The 19045-nt window shown below is 40.8% G+C and overlaps 1 protein-coding gene across 1 annotated transcript in view; it reads right to left on the reverse strand.

Moving 5' to 3' along the window:
* Positions 1-723: 723 nt before the first annotated feature.
* Positions 724-19045, reverse strand: part of usp22 (ubiquitin specific peptidase 22) — a 42695-nt gene continuing 24373 nt past the window's right edge. The window contains exons 5-13 of the mRNA XM_022207732.2: positions 17734-17900; positions 17486-17633; positions 17084-17186; positions 6243-6401; positions 5809-5935; positions 5637-5728; positions 3984-4046; positions 2836-2985; positions 724-2651 (exon numbers count right to left, since the gene is read on the reverse strand). Of these exons, the coding sequence (XP_022063424.1) occupies positions 2609-2651; positions 2836-2985; positions 3984-4046; positions 5637-5728; positions 5809-5935; positions 6243-6401; positions 17084-17186; positions 17486-17633; positions 17734-17900 (1052 nt within the window). The 3' untranslated portion in view covers positions 724-2608. The remainder of the gene's footprint in view (positions 2652-2835; positions 2986-3983; positions 4047-5636; positions 5729-5808; positions 5936-6242; positions 6402-17083; positions 17187-17485; positions 17634-17733; positions 17901-19045) is intronic.

Consider the following 19045-nt stretch of genomic DNA (forward strand, 5'->3'; position numbering starts at 1 on the left):
TGATGTTTTGCAAAAGGATAGTTCATTAAAAGTGAACATTTTCAGAATTGTACTTTTTTGCACTAAAACAAAGGGAAACATTTGGAGTTACTTGTAGGTTATTATGCTTTGATTTTACTGTTCTGGCCCACTAGAGATCAAATTGGGCTGAATGTGGCCCCTGAACTAAAATGAGTTTAACAGACCTGATCTAGAAGATGGTACAAATGAACAGGACCATTTTGGTCCAGAGGCTTCATTTTTCAGGGGTATTAACAGTTTTGGGCATGGCCATTTTGAATAAAAACACCAAAAAAAAAAAAAAAAAAAAAAAAAAAAAAAAATTCAAAAGACAACATAGAAATGATTAAAATGTATCACTACCACCTCTAGCACAACACTTTTTTTTCCTTTTTTATGTCATCTACATGTACACTACTGGTCAAAAGTTTTGAGACACTTTCTCATTCAAATAAATGAGAACCTGTCTCAAAACCTTTGACCAGTAGTGTATTTTACAGCCAGAAGAAACCTATTGGTCAAATATAAAGTCTCTGTCAATCAAAGTTTAGCATGTGTATAAAGAATTTTTGGCTTACCTATTATAATTAGTACTGTTGTTCTGGTAACCTGCAGTGAGACGTAGCTCTCTCTCGAAGCCTTCAATCAGTGTCATCAATTTATCTACCAAAAACACAGGTCATACTACACAATCAAAACCCACAAATAAGCAGCAGAGATGCGTTTACAGATATAGATTTTTCTTTATTTGAGTGTCTTTCCATCACTGTGTCCAGTTCTTGCAGCAGTTGCATGTGTGTGCAAGGAATGACTGACCGGCTCAAGACAAGTTTCTTCTGATTACTACCCCTGTGGCTGGATCCAGCAAAATCGAAGAACGAATCAACTGAGGTTTCCCCATTTGTCTCTTACATACAAACTGTACATATATACTTATACATACATCATCAACATGTGGAAAAAAATCCTATCAAACTGTGATACCCAGCTCAGACGGCATGCTGAATGCAAGTACTGATTCAGTACACGAACAAATGGTACATACGCACGCGCACGATACACGTGCATACAAACAGGAACACATACGCACTTTGTTTTTTTTTTTGTCTCTTTACACGCAAGTAACACATTTTATACAAACACACCTACGCTGAGTTGTTTTTTTTCCCCTCCCATTTCTTGGGCACACACACACACACACACACACACACACACACACACACACACACACACACACACACACACACACACACACACACACACACACACACACACACACACACACACACACACACACACACACACACACACACACACACACACACACACACCGAATCAGAGCGACATGCGGCCGACAGTTAAAACTGCAGGATCGAGTTTCTGACCAACTCCAGTTTCCATTTTTACTTCATTTCTTTTTTGCCATTTACCTGAAACAGCATCACGACAACATATCTAAAACGTGGAGAATATGCCTTCGGAAAAAAGTTTGCCAAACAAACAAAGAAAAAAAACGATTAGAAGAAAGTAAAAGCAGCCATAGCAGCATTTTTTTTAAATCATCAGCACTATTTTGAATTTTGTGTACAAAAACATGATTGACGGCACAATGTAACACAGACGAACAACGCGTGAGTTTAGGGAGAATGCAAAACCGTAAACAAACCTTTTAATTGCAGTATGTATAAAAATATAATATTCACTGTGTAATCTATACCCCTCCTTTGACTGTTGGAAGCAGCAAGAGAGGCAGAAAATAACAGATCTTTCACATCCTTTTTGTTTTCTAAAAGTATCTGAGTGATAACTACAAACTCACGAGTAATAAATGGAATAAACTTCAGAATACTATTCGTCTGGTGATTCCCCCCCCCCCCCACTTTTCCCCGATAGTTACACTCTGAACAAAAATGCATAATAAGAAAACTTCCATCTCTGTGATATTTGGTCTTTTGGCGGAGTGTGGATGTGTTTGACAAGTGTGCTTGTGTCTAGAAAGTTGCCCGTTTGAATCCTCGCAGGTAAAGTGAAACACTCACTTTTCTTTTCTAAAGCAGAGCCTTGCACCCCAGTGGAAGGCTGCTGCTTTGCTTGTTAGCACACCTGGATGTTAATATTTGCAGCTGAGAAAGCATGGAGCAAGACATTGGTGAGGACCAACATTTGTGATCAAGTAAAACTTCCCCAGATAAACTACGCTTGTGTCTGATTAAGGAAAAATGTAGAGACTCTTCCTCTGTTATCTGCAAGCAAGTGCAGAGTGATTCTGTAAGCAGACTATAACAGTTGCTATCTTCTTCATCCCCTGAATTCAAGTGAAAACTTTTGCAATGTTCCTTTAGAGATTTCCCTTCCAACTATCTTGCATTTTATGTGGGTTCTTGTATTTTTGCCTTACACTGCACAGCAGACACTCCTTACAGAGGAACTAGATTAGCATGTAGTACAGGGTGGGTCCATGTTCGAGTGAGAGTTGCGACTCTGAGTGATTAAGGTAGGCTTGCGTTTCTGTTTCCTTGCCTCTCTCATCACTCTGTTTCCTTTTCCCATGCAACTAATTCTTGCATCCTCCCTCAGCTCCTCCTGCAGGCTGCACTGATGGAGGGAGCTATTCATACTCCAGGAACTGTTTGTGGTAAAACAAAAGGTACCTGTAGAGATGAAAGCAGCACAAGGTTAGCAAGCAGCACTTGTAAAAGGAGAGCAATCACTGTCAAACTTATACACAAACCTATTAAGTTCTGTCAATTTGGAGGTAATTTCTGCTCTATTCCTTGACTTTATATAACAGAGTGGCAGGATGGAGTGCTATGCCCAGTGCCATGATTTACTCACCCTTCACTATCCAGTACGTCCTTGATGCTGGCCTTGGTGATGATGGCGTCGTCACATTTGAACCACTGGTCCTTGTGCTGCCGGATGAAAGTGGTGTAATGTCCACTCTCTAGTGTCCCCTGGTGGTTCACCACTGCAAACAAACTATACCTGAAATACAGGACAGAAAAAAACCTCGAGGTGACGCATAAAACCCAAATGACGGGGCACAGTGGCTTAGCACACATAGTTAGCACATTCGTCTTGCAGCTAGAAGATTTCTGCTTCGCGTTCCACCTTTCCTGGGATCTTTCTGCATGGTTTGCATGTTCTCCCTGTGCATGCGTGGGTTTTCTCTGGGTACTCCGGCTTCCTCCCACAGTCCAAAAATATGCTGAGGTTAACTGGCTATTCTAAATTGCCCGGAGGTGTGAATGTGAGTGTGATTGTTTGTCTGTATATGTCGCCCTGCGACAGACTGGTGACCTGTCCAGGGTGTCCACTGCCTTCGCCCTAGTCAGCTGAGATAGGCTCCAGCACCCCCCGCGACCCTAGGTGCACTTTGCAACTTGGATTTTGGAAAGTGTCCTATAAATACCGATGATTATTGTTAGTATCAGTTTCATTGCTACTCTATAATTGTATTTGTGGCTTGGGGATTAAGCAGTGCATAAATGATGGATGGATGGACTATCCCATACACACTGACTAATATGCATCCCAAACCAAAGGAAGGAAATGCGTGAAGAGAGCAGAGCACTGAATGCAGAAGTACAAATCAATGCAAGGACAAGGAAGCAGTATAAAAATCAATCACTTGTGTTCATGAAAACAATGTTTTTTTAATATGTTTGCTGCACAAGAACTAAAATCTAATTTGTCAGGTCTGATTCCAGGAGAATCAATTTTAGGACTTTCCCAAGATTGGGGACAGATTGATAATAAACTGGTTACTTTGGATAAGTCTGGAAGGTTGTTGTTGTTGTCTTTCCTATTGTAAAGGTGATTCTGAAAGAGGCTACATGTAGACAGCAGAAGGGGAGGGAAAGCTGCTAAAAGTGCACAGCAGAAATGGCAGGATTATACCAGAAACCTATACACCCGATGAGTCAGACTAACTTTGGATTACTTGGAACCTGTGCTGGTTCAGAAACAGCCGTTTGACTTACTTGTTGTCGTTGTTGAAGGGGTCCACAGTCTGCTGGTACTGCCCGTTCATCCGGCTCTCTTTACTGAAACACACAGCAGAGCAGACTCAGTCCCAACAACACCAACTGTTCTTTGTGTCAGCAAATAGTTCTGATTTTCTTTAAACTGTCTTGTTTGCTCCATAAGTCCAATAAAACAAAGCAAACATTCACGTCTATGTGACGTTCTGTTTTCTGCTGCTAAGGACTCTCATGTTTTCTTTAATTCCTGTGTTTGTATTGGTGCACCCAGTGTGTATGTTCAGTAAGGATGTAAACAAATATGTTATTTGGATATGAACTGAAAATGCGTGGTGAACAGATACGATGCATCAAAGTTTTTGGAGCTGACTGACAGGCCTCTTCTTTTTCAGAGGCATAACTCAGTCAAATCCCAAAACATAGATATCATATATACTCGGCTACAATGATCAATCTTTACAGTGGTTGATTAAAGCCGCTGTCCGGAGTTTGAATCGCAGCGTCTCCCAAAACGCTGTTGGTCCCTCCCTCCCTCTGATTTCGCCCCTTTATTTGTGCACGCGCGCAGTACATGAGAGAAGTGCCCGGAGTGCTGCACCATCTCGCCTGTTTTGCTGTTTTCCCCTCTTCTGCATTTAGTACATTTAGTAAATAATAAAGGAATTACGTTAGAATGCTGTATTGAGTCTAACTTGTCCTAATACCAAAATAACATGAATCTGCTAGGACGAACGAGTAAAGTTTCAATATGTGATTACACTCGTGTATCCCTCTCGATGACGTTGTTTATCAAACTTAGTGCATTTACGCGTGTATATGTGTTAGATTGTTTATTTATTTCTATCTAGAGTTCAGAATTGCATGACTCCTCTGACGAAGAGTATGTCCCAGACGCCCCAACATGCATCTAAACGAAGCCGTCAGGCGGGCTATGGAGGCCGTGGTCGGGGAGCGACGCGAGCACCCCGAGCCAAAAAACGTCCTGCAGTCTCTTGGCCTGACAAGCCGTGGGATTGGTAACTTTTCTGGAAGTTGCTGATCCCTGATGCTCTCTCCTCCACAAGCAAAACAAATGTGCGCGCGGTTGCGTAGTGCGTAGCTCGCCCACCTCTGCATGGGCTTGCTTGCTGTGCGCGTAACCGTTGATTGATAGCATGACAAAGCTGAAGCTCGAACTTGATTGGTCGGCAGCAACCGGCGCTTTTTGGAATAACATGGGGGTCTATGAGAGGAAGGCGGAGCTCAGGAATAAATTTTCATATCGCGTTATACTAACATTATATTATAGTATCGAACTAGACTAACACATTTAAGCTTTGTTAAAAAATGATACATAAATTGAAAACAAACGGAAACTCCGGACAGCAGCTTTAAGGACAAACAACTGCTTAGGAATTAAAATCTATTTCGAAAATATAGAAAAAAGCTGATGCTTGTAACATTTTGTGAACAGCTAACACTCTTGATATTGCTGTTAACTAAACAGATGATCATATCGCTGGACGACTGAAGCTGAACACTGATGCTACAACACAGACATCATTATTTTTCTTCCACTACACAGGGTCTTCCTTTCATCTTGCCAGCTGTGTTAGTTTTGGTGCACCTTACTCTGTTTTCTTTTCTTTCAGTCTTCATTTGAAGTGTGCTCACCTCGAGGCCATGAAAGGAGTCATGTCCAGCTCCAGTGGAAAGGAGACATAGGTAGTGATCTTCCGCCGTAGTTTGGCCGAATGCTCAAACCTCTGAGAACACACACACACCAAAGTGTTAGAACACCGCTTTGCTTATCGACTGGCCGTAAATTAGCAGTCAAACATCTTACTTTGAGGTGAAAGCAAGCCACGATGGGCAGCTTCTTCATGGTCAGCTGCTTGGTGGACTCCTGGTAACTATGGCAACCACTGCACTTGATCTTGGCACTGCTTCCGAGGTGCTCTGGTCTGGTGAACCTAAATGGCAGAAGAAGCGATTTAGTTCATGTGTGTATGTGGAAGTCTATCAGTGCTGCTGCTTCCTGAGGTCTCTGCTCCAGTGAATATGAGAAGAACAAGGATTAGTTTCAGTGTTTTCTTGTTACTTGCGGCCCCTATAAAGATGAGTTTGGTGATTCTGGGAAGTGGTTCCAGACTAAAGATCTGTGACTCAACAGTGCACAAACAAACAAACTATAATGGATATTTCTGTTTAGGATTATATAGCAAGAAAGAAAATTCTCTGTAGAGATTCTCGACCATATTTGTCTGACACATCAGTTACCTGCGCAGACAGTCTGTGAGTGTTGTGGCTCCAGTGGTGTGACTTTCTCCATTAAGTGCTGATCCGTCTCCTCCGGGGCTGAGGGGCCAGAATGGTGTGGAGGAGCCTGGAAGGTCCAGGCTGATGTCCCAGAACGGGTCGATGGTTGTGGAAACGCCACTAAGGAAAAGACAGAAATGTGCACAAAAATGTATGAGGTGTATGAAATGAGGTAGCATTATGGCTTCACTAAACAGGTACAATATTTTAAAGTCCATATTACGTCCCTGTGTTTATGCAGTGCAGTGGTCGTCAACCCGTCGATCACGATCGACAGGTCGATCTTTGCCCTGTTAAAAGTCAATCTTTAAAAAATGTATAAAATAAATACATAATGTAAAATATATTTTTAAAAAAACATATTTACTACTTTACACCAATCATAGTTTTGTTGCAAATCTGTCACTCTGTCGGTCATCCAAATCCGCAGCTGCGGGCTACTAGCATTTTAACAAACGAAGAAGAAACCGCTCGGCAGGGCGAGCAGTCGAGATGGGGGATGAACACAGAAAAAAGGAGAAAATGTACCACTTCCACTCTGGGTGGGAACATGACTTTTTGTTCACATTGGTTAAAAACAAACCTGTGTGCCTCATCTGTCACCAGTCTACTGCTCTCTCAAAGAAAGGTAACTTGGAGCATCGCCACGCCCCAAACCACGACAAGTTCAGGGAGGAGTACCCGCTGAAAAGCGCCCTGCTCACCAGCAAAGTTATGGAGCTGAAGACAGCACTGAAGGCCCACCAGCAAGTTTTTTCCAAGCCAGTGGACAACAATAAGGCCACGACTGTCATTTCGTGTGAGTCAGCTTTTGGCTAAACACAAGAAACCCTTCACTGATGGAGAGCTGTTTAAGGAGGCAATGTCTGTAACTACGGACACTTTATTCAGAGATTTTAAAAACAAGGATGTGATCAGACATGCAATTGAGAGTGTGCCACTTGGTCCTGCAATGGTGGTGAGAAGGATCGAGTCTCTTTCATCCCAACAAGTCCCAATGTCGGATTTATTGTTGTGCGAGTGCTTTTCTCTGCAGTTTGATGAATCGGTTGACATGACTGACACAGCACAGCTGATGGTGTTTGCTCAGATGATTTTTGAGGATTTAACTTCAAAAGAAGCCTTCCTGACTCTTTTACCACTGAAGAAGAGGACCAGAGGCGAGGACATTTTCACCGAGTTCAAATGGCATGTGTGTGACAACAATATTCCCATTCATAAGTTGGTTGCTATTACAACAGATGGGGCTCCAGCAATGATTGGCACACATGCTGGATTTATTGCACTGTGCCAAGATCCTGATTTCCCCGTTTTAGTCAATTTTCACTGTGTTATCCACTAGCAAGCTCTTGCTAGTAAGGTTGTGAACTTTTCCCGTGTAATGATGCTGGTGACAAGGATTGTTAATTCAATATGAGCAAAGGGACCGCAACACCGTTTATTCAAGTCATTTCTGGATGAGATGACGCAATTTATGGTGATTTGCTTCTGCATGCTGAAGTGTGTTGGTTAAGTCGCGGAAACTTCTGCAGTGTTTTATTGACCTGCTGCCTGAGATTCACTCATTTCTGGAATCACGTGAAGAGCATTATAAAGAACTGTCAGATGATGCATGGCGGCGTGATCTGGGATTCCTCACAGACCTGACAGCCAAAATGAAAGAGCTCAACACGGAGTTGCAGGGTTAAGACAGAGATGTAACGCACATGATCAGCGCTGTCAGCACATTTAAGGCCAAACTCGTTCTGTGGATTTCTCAGCTGAGAAATGGAAAACTGAAACACTTCTCAAACCTGGAGAGACTTTCAAATAATGTAAGAGAACCCCACCCTGAACATTTCTGTGTCCATCTAGATAACGTGAGGGCTGAATTTGACAGGCATTTTCAAGAAATGGATAAAATGGAGGACATTGTGAGATTTATGAGCAACCCATTTATTCCCACAGACATCGAGGCACTCGCTGCTGTGCTTCAGGAGGTGTTTTCCTTACCTAATGGTGTGGACATGGAAATTGTTGAAGTGCAAAATGACACTGAATTGTAGGCAAGGGCTAATGACAGACACTTTTGGGGTCTTGTAAACAGAGAAAAGTTTCCCCTTCTCTCCTCCTGTGCTGTAAAGTTCAAATCCTATTTTGGCTCCACATATCTCTGTGACGTGGCATTTTCACACATGAAAATAAGAAAATCAAAGCGCAGGACCCGTCTGACTGACAGACACCTTGCTGGCTGTGTGAGACTAGGTGTCTCCAACTATGAGCCCAACTACACTGCTTTAATTGATGGGCTGCGGGTACAACCATCACACCAACTGTGATTGTGATGCACCTAAAAAAGACAGAGGTTCAGGTTGATTTGTCTTGTGCTGTGGTGTATCATTCTTGCCATGATTTGATGCTTCAGTTTTGAATGTTGAAATATAAACAAAGGCTCACATTTGTAAATACATTTAACTACTCTGCTATTAATTTACATGTCAGCTGTCAAATGTATGTTTAAAATGTTTTGGCAGTAAAACGACACAGCATGAGTCATGAATTAATTTCTTTATTTCCAAATTTTAAAATCTAAAAGCTGTAAAGTAAATCTGAAATGGATGGTAGATCTTTGCTTTTTGTCTGACATGAAAAGTGATCTTATATTGAAAAAGGTTGGTGACGAGTGATGTAGTGCTACATATTCAGTGTTTCCCCTCCTATATGACCGACGAGGCGGGCCGCCTCGCTGGTATAGGCCACCGCCTCATTACAATTTTGCCGACATTGCCCCCTTACTGGTCCGCACTAAAAAAAAAAAAAAAAAGAAAAGAAAAAAGTAATGCTAAATATTAGAAAGCATTGACACATAAGTCCGGTATATTCGCCGCTGAAATCAACAAGCCAGAATGGCAGCCTTTTCTCGCCGTGGCTGAAGACAGCAAGGCACATCCCCATTGGTAGGTAACACTCAGTTCTCGTATGACATCCCGCGAGATCGTGTTTCAAATGTCGGTCGTTTCGATTGGCGAACGTTCCTAGCGTCAACAAGCATGGCGGACAAGAAGCGGCAGCACTCCATCGTTTCATTTTTCGGGACTAAAAGCAGGTGTGTATCACTGACATATGTCAAATTAAGTATCAAAACTATCGCATGTCATCAAAATAAAGTGAGCAACACAGTGTAGGCATCGATCTCGCTTCCTTTACTGAGTTTGCTTACTGTTTTGTTGTCCGCGGCGATACGAATTGACAGTGACTGCAAAAACATCCCGTTAAAACATTTAGGTATGACAAAACCCGTTCTCACGAACGAGACAAATTATTTCACCAGAATATAAAGTTCCTAGTTTCTTTTGATAAAATGATTTATAGGAGTAAAATGAAAAGTAAGTAAAATGAAGGTCATGACATAACCTTTTTATTATAAATAAAAATGAAGTGGGAATTTGGTACCTAACATGTAGTTGTTTTTAGAAAAAAGTAAAAGTCACCACTTGATTCCAGATTCAAGTCTTTTGTCATCTTTTTCAAATTTGTAATAAGAACTGATGTGGCATTTTGGAATGGCTTGTGGAAATCTGACCAGAATATAATGGACTAGTTGACATGTTTTGATCGCAAGGACAAGTGGGTTTATATTTGTCATATTTTCTCCCCATCACTAATTTTTAGAAAAGAAACATGGAAATTTTATTTAATTTAGTTTTTGGAAATGGCTACAAATACAACAAAATGTGCTCCAAATTGTGCCAGAATGCCCCATTTTGCATCTTGATTTTCAAAATTTTTTCAGGGGGGCATGACCCCGGATCCCCCTAGTTGTTTCGCGCCTGCGGCGCTCGCTGATGTAAGGGCCTTTGGCCCTTGCCTACACCCCACCACCTCACAGCCATTTCAACCCAGGGGAAACACTGCATATTCAACAAAGCTTACAACCAGTAGAGACCATTAGTAGTGCAAATTTCTATTACTGGTTAAGAATTGCTGTGGGAGGATGAGTGCATCATCCGGTCTGTTCCCCACATCACAGGAGGTGCATATCAGTACATTTGTTTGGACACAGCTTCTCATTTAATGGTGTATACTTAAATATTTTATACACTGTAGATTAATACTAAAGATATCAAAGCTATAAAAAAATAGATATGGAATTATGTTGTAAACAAAAAAGTGTTAATCTTCAATATTAATCTATAATTTAGAAAACAATACAAAAATAAAAAGCATTGGTGTCCGAACTTTCACTGGTAGTGTATGTTAGTTTGCACTCACAAAGAAAATTTGTAACCTAATATTACTTCAGATTACTGTTTAACAAAGCTAGGTTTACAATTATCAAATCCTGATTTAAAATTAGGCAAAGTTCTGTCACAATGCAAAATTAATCCTTGTTTAGTAAATCCAAGGTTATCAATATACGTCTTGAACTTGGCTGAACTGCAGGCTGTGTTTACACAGGGGTACAGGGTTTTAGGATAGTGTTACTTTTAAACCAACAATTCAGTCAGAAAGGATGTTTTACCTTGGGATTCCATCCTCCAGAGACCACCAGATGCCGGGGGACATGGCCGGTCTGACAGATCTGTCGGACCGGCCACGTGATAAAAAGGACACGTAATGACACGTAAGATGATGCTCTGAAGAAGACGGCAGATGCCGTCGAAACATGTCAGCAAGGTAAAACATCCTTTCTTACTGAATTGTCGGTTTAAAGGTAATGCTATCCTATAATAACTAATGACAAAATGAATGTAATCCAACTAGTACAAGGTTTTGTTTTTCAAACTTCAAGAAATAAAGATAGTATTTTTCCTCATTATGATTTATGGCATTTTAACGTTGTCATACTGTACAAAAGGCACTTTGGAGTTCCCTCTACTTGTAGTCACGGTTGTGTTGTCTCCATAGAGTGAAAAAAAGCCCAGAAATTGCTTGAAGTTCAGAAGGTGAAACATTGTGGAGATGCTTGCTTTCTCTAATTAAAATAAATGACTACAAAAATAAAAAAATAAAAAAGATTTGTGTGCTGTCTGGACCTAGTAATAATAAAAATAAATTGGAAAGACTGTTAGTTTTTGGCTCCCATTTGACAGACTTGGATGTATTGGTTCTTCAGAGTTATCACAGACTGTGTGCTCAGCAGACAGTTGAAGCAGTTGTGCCAGTCAAACATGTTTCCATTTACCAGAAACTTTATGTCACCAGAAACATCTCAAGGCCACAAGAAGTTGGAGCTGCATTTCTTTCACTGCAATGCTTGGCAGTTGGCCCAGTCATCTGGTTCAGCTCCATATCAGCTTCTATAGTGAACCAGTAACTTCAGCAGCATCATGAAGCTTTATTGTGTCACGTTTATACCTTAACCTTAAATGAGGAACTTGATCATTTAGTCCAGACATCTCAAGAAATTAAGCTATTTTAATGGTTAATGATCCTCAAGTGTAAGTTTTAAGTTAATAAATATAAACACTACTGTTCAGTTTGAGGTCACTGAGAAATGTCCTTTTTTTTGTTATTTTACTTTTAATTAATTTTGTGTTAATAAATGTACATCATACCTTCGTATACAAGATATTAAGGCTAACATCTGTTTTTCCATGTGATAGTTATACATTTCACTGACTTATTACACAATTAAAATGCTCTGTAGCCATACAAATGCCATCTATATATAAACAGACATTGTGGAACTGATGTACATTCAACTGAGATTAGATAACAATGAAGTTTAATAACAAAACAGAACACAATGAACAATCCCCTTTCCCCGCCCTCCCCAGCCGTCAGTCAAACAAATGCACTATGAAACAGTATTAGTTAATTGATCAGTTTCAATTATATTCTGATTGTCAATTCCTAATTTGTGTTAAGAATGGTTCCCAGATTTCAGTAAAAGTGTCTAACCTCCCGTTTATTTTATATATTAATTGCTCATATGAGGCTGTTTCTGTTAACGCATTCAGCCATTCAGAGTAGTTTGGGTTATCTTTTCCCGTCCAATGTTTCAATATAACTCTTTTAGCAGTGGTAAGTGCTACTTTTAGCCACTTGGCTTTATTCTCATTTATTCTATTGTTCCCTTTCATACTATTCAAGAGACATAAGGCAGGAGTAAGGTTGATATTCATTCCAAGACTGTCTATGATTTTTTCTGTAACTCTCTGCCAGTAGACATTTAATATGGGGCAATAAAGAAACATGTGGAGAAGATCTCCTTTATTTGTTTTGCAGCGCCAACACGTTTGACTCAGTTAGCTCCATCCTGTTCATCCTCACTGGTGTCCAGTATAATCTGTGGAATATTTTAAACTGAATGAGTTTGGACCTAGCATCTCTCATTGGGTTTAACATCTGCCTAGTCAGTCTACTCCATTCTTCCTCCGCATAAGTCATTCCTAGGTCTTTTTCCCATGCAGCCTTTAAGCTTGTTGTATTACCTTTAAACCCATTTATAAGATGATTGTAAATTTTGCTTACCAGGTGAGGTGTTGTACTTAACAGTAAAAATTTTGAGGCAATAGGAGATTGGATTGGCAGTTCTATCCCTCTGGGAACTGCCTTAGACATGCAATCCCTGAGTTGTAAAAATTTCCAGGAGTCTTTATTGTGTATGTTATATGTTTCTTTTAACTCTTCGAAAGATTTAAAGGTTTTGTTGTGGTAAATACATTGAATATGATTGATTCCTTTGGTATGACATTCTCTCCAGAAGAACACCTTTCCCCCTATTTTTAATAAGGGGTTATTCCATATAGATGATGAACCTGTAAGGAAAGGAGACACGCCTTCCTTCTTATGTATGCGGTGCCAAATGTCCCTCGTATTGGAAATTATTGGATTTTCATCTTGAGATTTTGAACTATGACTCAGGTAATCTACTCTTTAAATGGAGCAATTAATTCTTCTTCTAGGTCCACCCACACAGGTCTGGTACCTTTCTGAATGAGAGTAATGATGTCATTTGAGCCCCTATAAATGATTCTTGGTAGAGCTTCATATTAGGAAGACTCAAACCCCCGTATTCTACTTTAGCTTGTAGCCTTGTCATTTTCATCCTCGCCCTTTTCTCAGCCCAGATAAATTGATTGAACATTTTGTTTATGGTTTTAAAAAGAGCCACTGGTATATTTAGAGGTATCATGTTTAAGAGATAATTCAATTTTGGGGTTATGAAATGTCCTTATTTTTGAAAGAAAAGCAGTTTTTTTTAATGAAGGTAAGAAATATCAGTCTAGACATTGTTAATGTGATAAATGACTGTTCCAGCTGGAAATGACTGATTTTTAATGGAATATCTCCATAGGGGTACAGAGGCCCATTTCCAGCAACCATCACTCCTGTGTTCTAATGCTACCTTGTGTTAGCTAATCGTGCTGAAAGGCTAATTGATGATGAGAAAACCTGTGTGCAATTATGATAGCACATAAACATGTGTGAGTGTGAGTTTTCATGGAAAAAATGAAATTGCCTGGGTGACCCCAACCATCTGGAGGGTAGTGTCAGCTTGAAGTTAAGTTAAAGTTAATCTAGGCTTAGAATAAACACTGAACTAAAATTAAAAGGGAGTTTTAAATTTCATTTTTGTTAAGTTTTATAGTTGGCCAGTTTTAAAGTTTGATGCAACACAATTTAACCCATAAGAACCCACGGTGACACCAGTGGTTGTTTTTCTTTACTGACAACAATAAGCAACCATATGCAACCAGAGTTTGCATTCAGTCATGCAGCTGTACCGAGGTCACAATATTTAACAAGCACTCAGAGAGCGCAGTACTCTGCCAAGGCTGTTCATTCCCCCATATGGCATTGCCAGAAATGCATTTTTTTTAAAACAAAACAAAATGACCTTGTGCTGAGCACAGGCATGTCTTACGCATGTGTACGTTATGTATGGATACCAAACCACATGACCTAGATATGCAACGAGCGGCAGGAACTGATGGGACTCGGAACACCTCTGCAATTTAATCAATTGTTCCTTATATCATTTCTGACAGACAAGTCCCAGTAAGTCCGGAAAGGTCAATTTGTAGTCGGATCACAATCGTGATCATCAGCAGGCAGCTGACGTTGTGTTCATTATGTCAGCTGCCAGCTGCCTTCAGAGCTTCAACATAAGGTCAGAAGCCTACCTAGCTAATGAGTGAAAGAAAAATTGCTTCCCCCAATGTATCTCTGCAGAAAATAGACAACATAATATTTATATAAGTTGTTGTCTCTTTAGATTTCCAAGTAAGTGACAAACATATGACATTATTTCAACAATTTTAGCTGAATGTAACAGCAAAGCATTGACTGTTTTGTTGCTTTGGCAGCGTAACTCTCTGACTGTTACACTCAATGCAATTACCTGCTTGTGAGATGTCAGGAGAGTAAATTATACCGTGATGGGAATAGCACTGTCACACTAGATAAGAGTATCAGCTGCTGGGAGCTCTCCAGATTTATTCAGGCTTTTGTTGAGTACATTCATCTCTTTTTGTTTGTAGCATTTGCAAGGTGCTTATTTTTAATCATTACATTTTGCAGTGAGGAGGGATTGCGCCAATAAGTAACATGGCTTTACATAATGATGGATGCTATGACAGATATGATGCCATAATATCTTGAAAGTGGATGCTTACATCTTGATCTACGGATATATGTGCAGCTACAGTGTCTTCATAGTAGTGACATCGATACCATCGGGAGCCATTGGCTATATTTTTATACTGTGTGTGTGTTCGGCATAGAGGTTGATTATGTTCTCCACTGGACTTCCAAAGGTAAGCCAATTTGTGAAAGTCTGCTTTGCTTGAAAAATCCTCAACATCATACAGCTCTAATATGATTTATGGCACCCACAAGGACACTTCTAGTGGGAAAAATATCTAAGTGACATGAAAGAGTGGAGAGGCACTGCAAAAATATACAGACAGCTACATTACCTTAATTTTAAAAACTAAATAAATTCTTACATAAACAAGGAACGTCCTCAGAGAGTGTCGTACTCCAGCTGCTCAGTAGTATCATTTTAAAAAAATAGTAGTAGAAATCAAGGCACTATAGAATGTGGCCATTTAATATAGATGTACCCATGAACAAAATGACCTTGCGCTGAGCACAAGCGTGTCTTATGCATATGCATGTTGTGTACAGATACTGAATAGTGTGACCTTAAATATGTAGCGGGTGACGGAAATTGATGGGAATCGGAAACACCCCCACAATTTAGTCAATTGTTTCTAGTACATTTCGGACAGATAAGTCTCAAAGTCCACAGCGGTCAATTTGTTGTAGGATCACAATCATGTGATTGTCATGATTGTGATGTAGTGTTCACTGCTTGTCATAGTTAAAGTGATGCCGTGCCGCTATCTTGCAATGATACAGAAATCTTTAACAAATCCGTGGATCCAGACTATAAGCCGCATCACTGCCAAAACCTAATCACTTCGTCCTTGTGTCATTTCTGACCTTCTCTGAAAATTTCATCCAAATCTGTTAGTCCGTTATTGAGTAATGTTGCTAACAGAGAGACAAACAGATGGACAACAGACAGACAGGCAAATGTAAGGTGATCGTCACATAACTCCGCTGTTCCTTGGCAGGGTGATAAAAACAACAGGCATATAACTGAATTCTTAGGCAGAAAAATGAGTCAAGAGCTGAATATTAAAAAATGCAATTTACAAAAAAAAAAAAAATTGAACTGTGGGCAGGGAGTTATGCTTTGCTTTAATTATACCTGAATAGAAACTCGACAGCGATGATGTAACAGTGAAAATCAATTAAGATGCTTACAGTGAACATTTAACTGCATTTACCTCACTGTTCTAGTGAATCATCAGATATATTAATACTATCACCGCCTCCACGTCTGTAGGGCTACTGTACAAGCTAATCATCTGTTGCCTTAGTAAAATCAGATGAAAAATACATAGAAATTGTGGATGCACATTCTTTAAGATTCTCTATATTTATGTGTATTTAAGTGCAAAATGTACATATCTGACGGATTAAACCTGCTACATCACGATCATCATGAGGGAATATATTTTGGTGGAATAGTCTTGATCCCCCCAGTAAAGACTTGTAGACCCAATGCCAAGGAACACTTGAGCTGTACTGCCACACTTATAGTGTTTTTCTTTCAATTTGTCTCCCTGTCAAAGCACAAAGCTCCAACAGTCTCAACAAACCACCAGGTGGAACTAGAGATCCGCTTTACAGACTGGCTGCCATTAAAGGCTTTTCCTGTTGCTGCAGTGTAGCAGCTCCAGTGTGTGTGATTGATGGTGCAGTATGTGATAGACTGAGGAAGAGGATGCAGAGATGAGGGTGGGTGGTCAGTTCAAGGCAAAAAAGTAGGCAGGACTCACACCCCATGTTCACACTTGTTGGAGACGTGTCCGATGATTGATTGATGTTGTAGAAATCATAGAGACTTAAACTGAGATGTGACTTGAATGGCTGGGACTGGCACTGCTGCTTGACAACTTTTCGCAAGTTTTCACCGCATGCAGTTTGGTAGTGTATGATGTCACCCTCCTCAAAGCGCACAAGAGACAGAATTCGTTGGTCGCTCACACATATGAAGCCTGAGATCCATATGTGTGAGCCCTGTTACAGAGACTTTTGATGCTGTTTTTTAAGCGAGTGCATGACGGAGTTGTTCGGTAAGACAGCGCAGTAGTCTGCAAAGCCACGGCTTTGTTGTATTAGACTCTAATCTCTTTACACAGTCTCTAGTGAAGCATAAATGATGTTTCAGGGTGCGTTTTGTTTTTCCGCACGCGCAGACACACACACGCAGGCACACACAAACACGCACACACACTTACTGGCAGACTTGACAGGTGACGTCAGACTGCAGACCCCCTGTAAAGATTTGGTCGATGATGCAGTTACAGTGGTTCGGGTTGTTGGCTTTCTTCCCGTTGTCATCTGTGTGGAAATAAAACACACACATACACACAAAAAAATGCACTGTCACTAAAAGCAATGCTGTGTAACTTCACAGACACCCACTCTGCTTATAAACTGATGAGAGAGACAGAGAGCACTGCTTCTCCATCCGTCTGTGTATCTCTCTCGTCTTTCTTCATCCTCTCAGCTCCACTCATCCCTCATACCAACCAGCTCTCCTCCTCTCTGACGAATGTCGAGTTGGAAGCCTCCTCTCTTCCGCGTCTCTCTCAGTTTTACTGTTCTTATCAAGGCTATTTAAGTGTGTCTGACTTTACCTTTGCAGTGTCTGTGCAGGACGTCCAGTGCTGCAATGAGGAACTCGTGGGCGTCCTGCTGCTCGTAGCCGGCCAGGTGACGTGCATGCGTCCAAACCAGGTGGAGCAAGCGGAATGGGATGTGAGGCGAGCGGTGACCTGAGTAGAACTACAAAAAGATGGCGTGTGTGAGAGGTGAAAGAGAGAAAACTTCTACACCTCTTAAATCCTCTTCTTCTGCTCCATTTGGACAGAACCGTCATACTTACCTCCTGAAACAGTTGCGACATTTCACAAACCAAGCAGGAGTTACTCTGCATCTCGCATTTGTGTCGGTCGGACAGGAAGAAGTCTCTCAGCAGTGGAGTGTGCGTCAGTGCCTGGACGATGCAGTTCATAAAGCATGTGTTGCCCAGGTTTATCAGACCACGCAACCCTAAGAATAGAGGGGAAAGACATTAAAAGTAGTCAAGAACAAAGAATATTAAAAGACACGGAATGGGTGGAGGAGAGGGAGGAATCAAGAAAAAGGGAGGACAGAGAGGGAGCCAGATAATTTTTCTCGGCTGCTGCAGTGGGGCAACTAAGCTGCAATGCTGTTAATAGTAGACAACACACACTTGCGCACACACTCACACAAACGCACACACTAATACCGTAACATCCCTGAGGCAACGTTGGACTGCATGCAGGAAAACCCTTGTCAGATTACAGCAGAGCCAACCACACACCGACACAGAGGAGGGAGGGAGGGAGGAGATAAGGTGGAAAGAAGGCAACAGGGGGACTTAGGATGAGGAGTAAGGAAGGAAGGAATGAAGGAGGTAGTGTTCAACAGAAGAGCAACCAGGCCTGTAATTTCTCCCATCCAAGACAGTGCCAGGGATGTTAATGGCGCGAGAGCAGATCCCCGCAGGCTGCTACAAGGTGTTAAATGTATGCCAGTTCTCCTCACTCCCACACACTGACTGATCCCTCAACTCCTTAACTCTAATATTCCCTATTGCTACTTACTTAAATAGGTTTTGTTACCTGAATAAACATCACCTCTTATATAGTATTTATCCACCTCTGCATGGCTTCTGGGCTCAAGGTTTTTATTGTCGACTTCTTCTTTTGCATTATTCAATAAATTATTGCTAGAAAATGGTAAAAATGGCCTAAAACCCAGCTGCTTGTTTTGTCTGACCAACAGTACAAAATGCAAAGATCTGATTCACAATTCTGTAAGCAGAAAAGAGTTCCATTTATGAATTATGGTCAGTTAATTTTTTAATTTTCTTGGTATTTGAATGTTTACTGTGAGGTGTAATTATTTGCTTTCTTGCAGAATGTTTAATGAGTTGATCAATAAACCACTAATGTCTGCATCAAGCAGCAACCTCCAGGGCTGAAAACTTTAGTCAACACAGTAGTGCCACAAACAACTGCAGTTCTTCTAAAGTCCACTTGAGGCTGGCTTCAAAAATGAGTCACTCCCTACGGAGCTTCATGTTAAAATGTCCACCTTGACAGTAGAAATAAATATGTTTCCATCGTGTTACAAAGAGCAGTTCTGCTCTCTATAACTAATCTCCCTGT

Source organism: Acanthochromis polyacanthus, chromosome 19, assembly GCF_021347895.1.
Source record: "Acanthochromis polyacanthus isolate Apoly-LR-REF ecotype Palm Island chromosome 19, KAUST_Apoly_ChrSc, whole genome shotgun sequence".
Lineage (NCBI taxonomy): Eukaryota > Metazoa > Chordata > Actinopteri > Pomacentridae > Acanthochromis > Acanthochromis polyacanthus.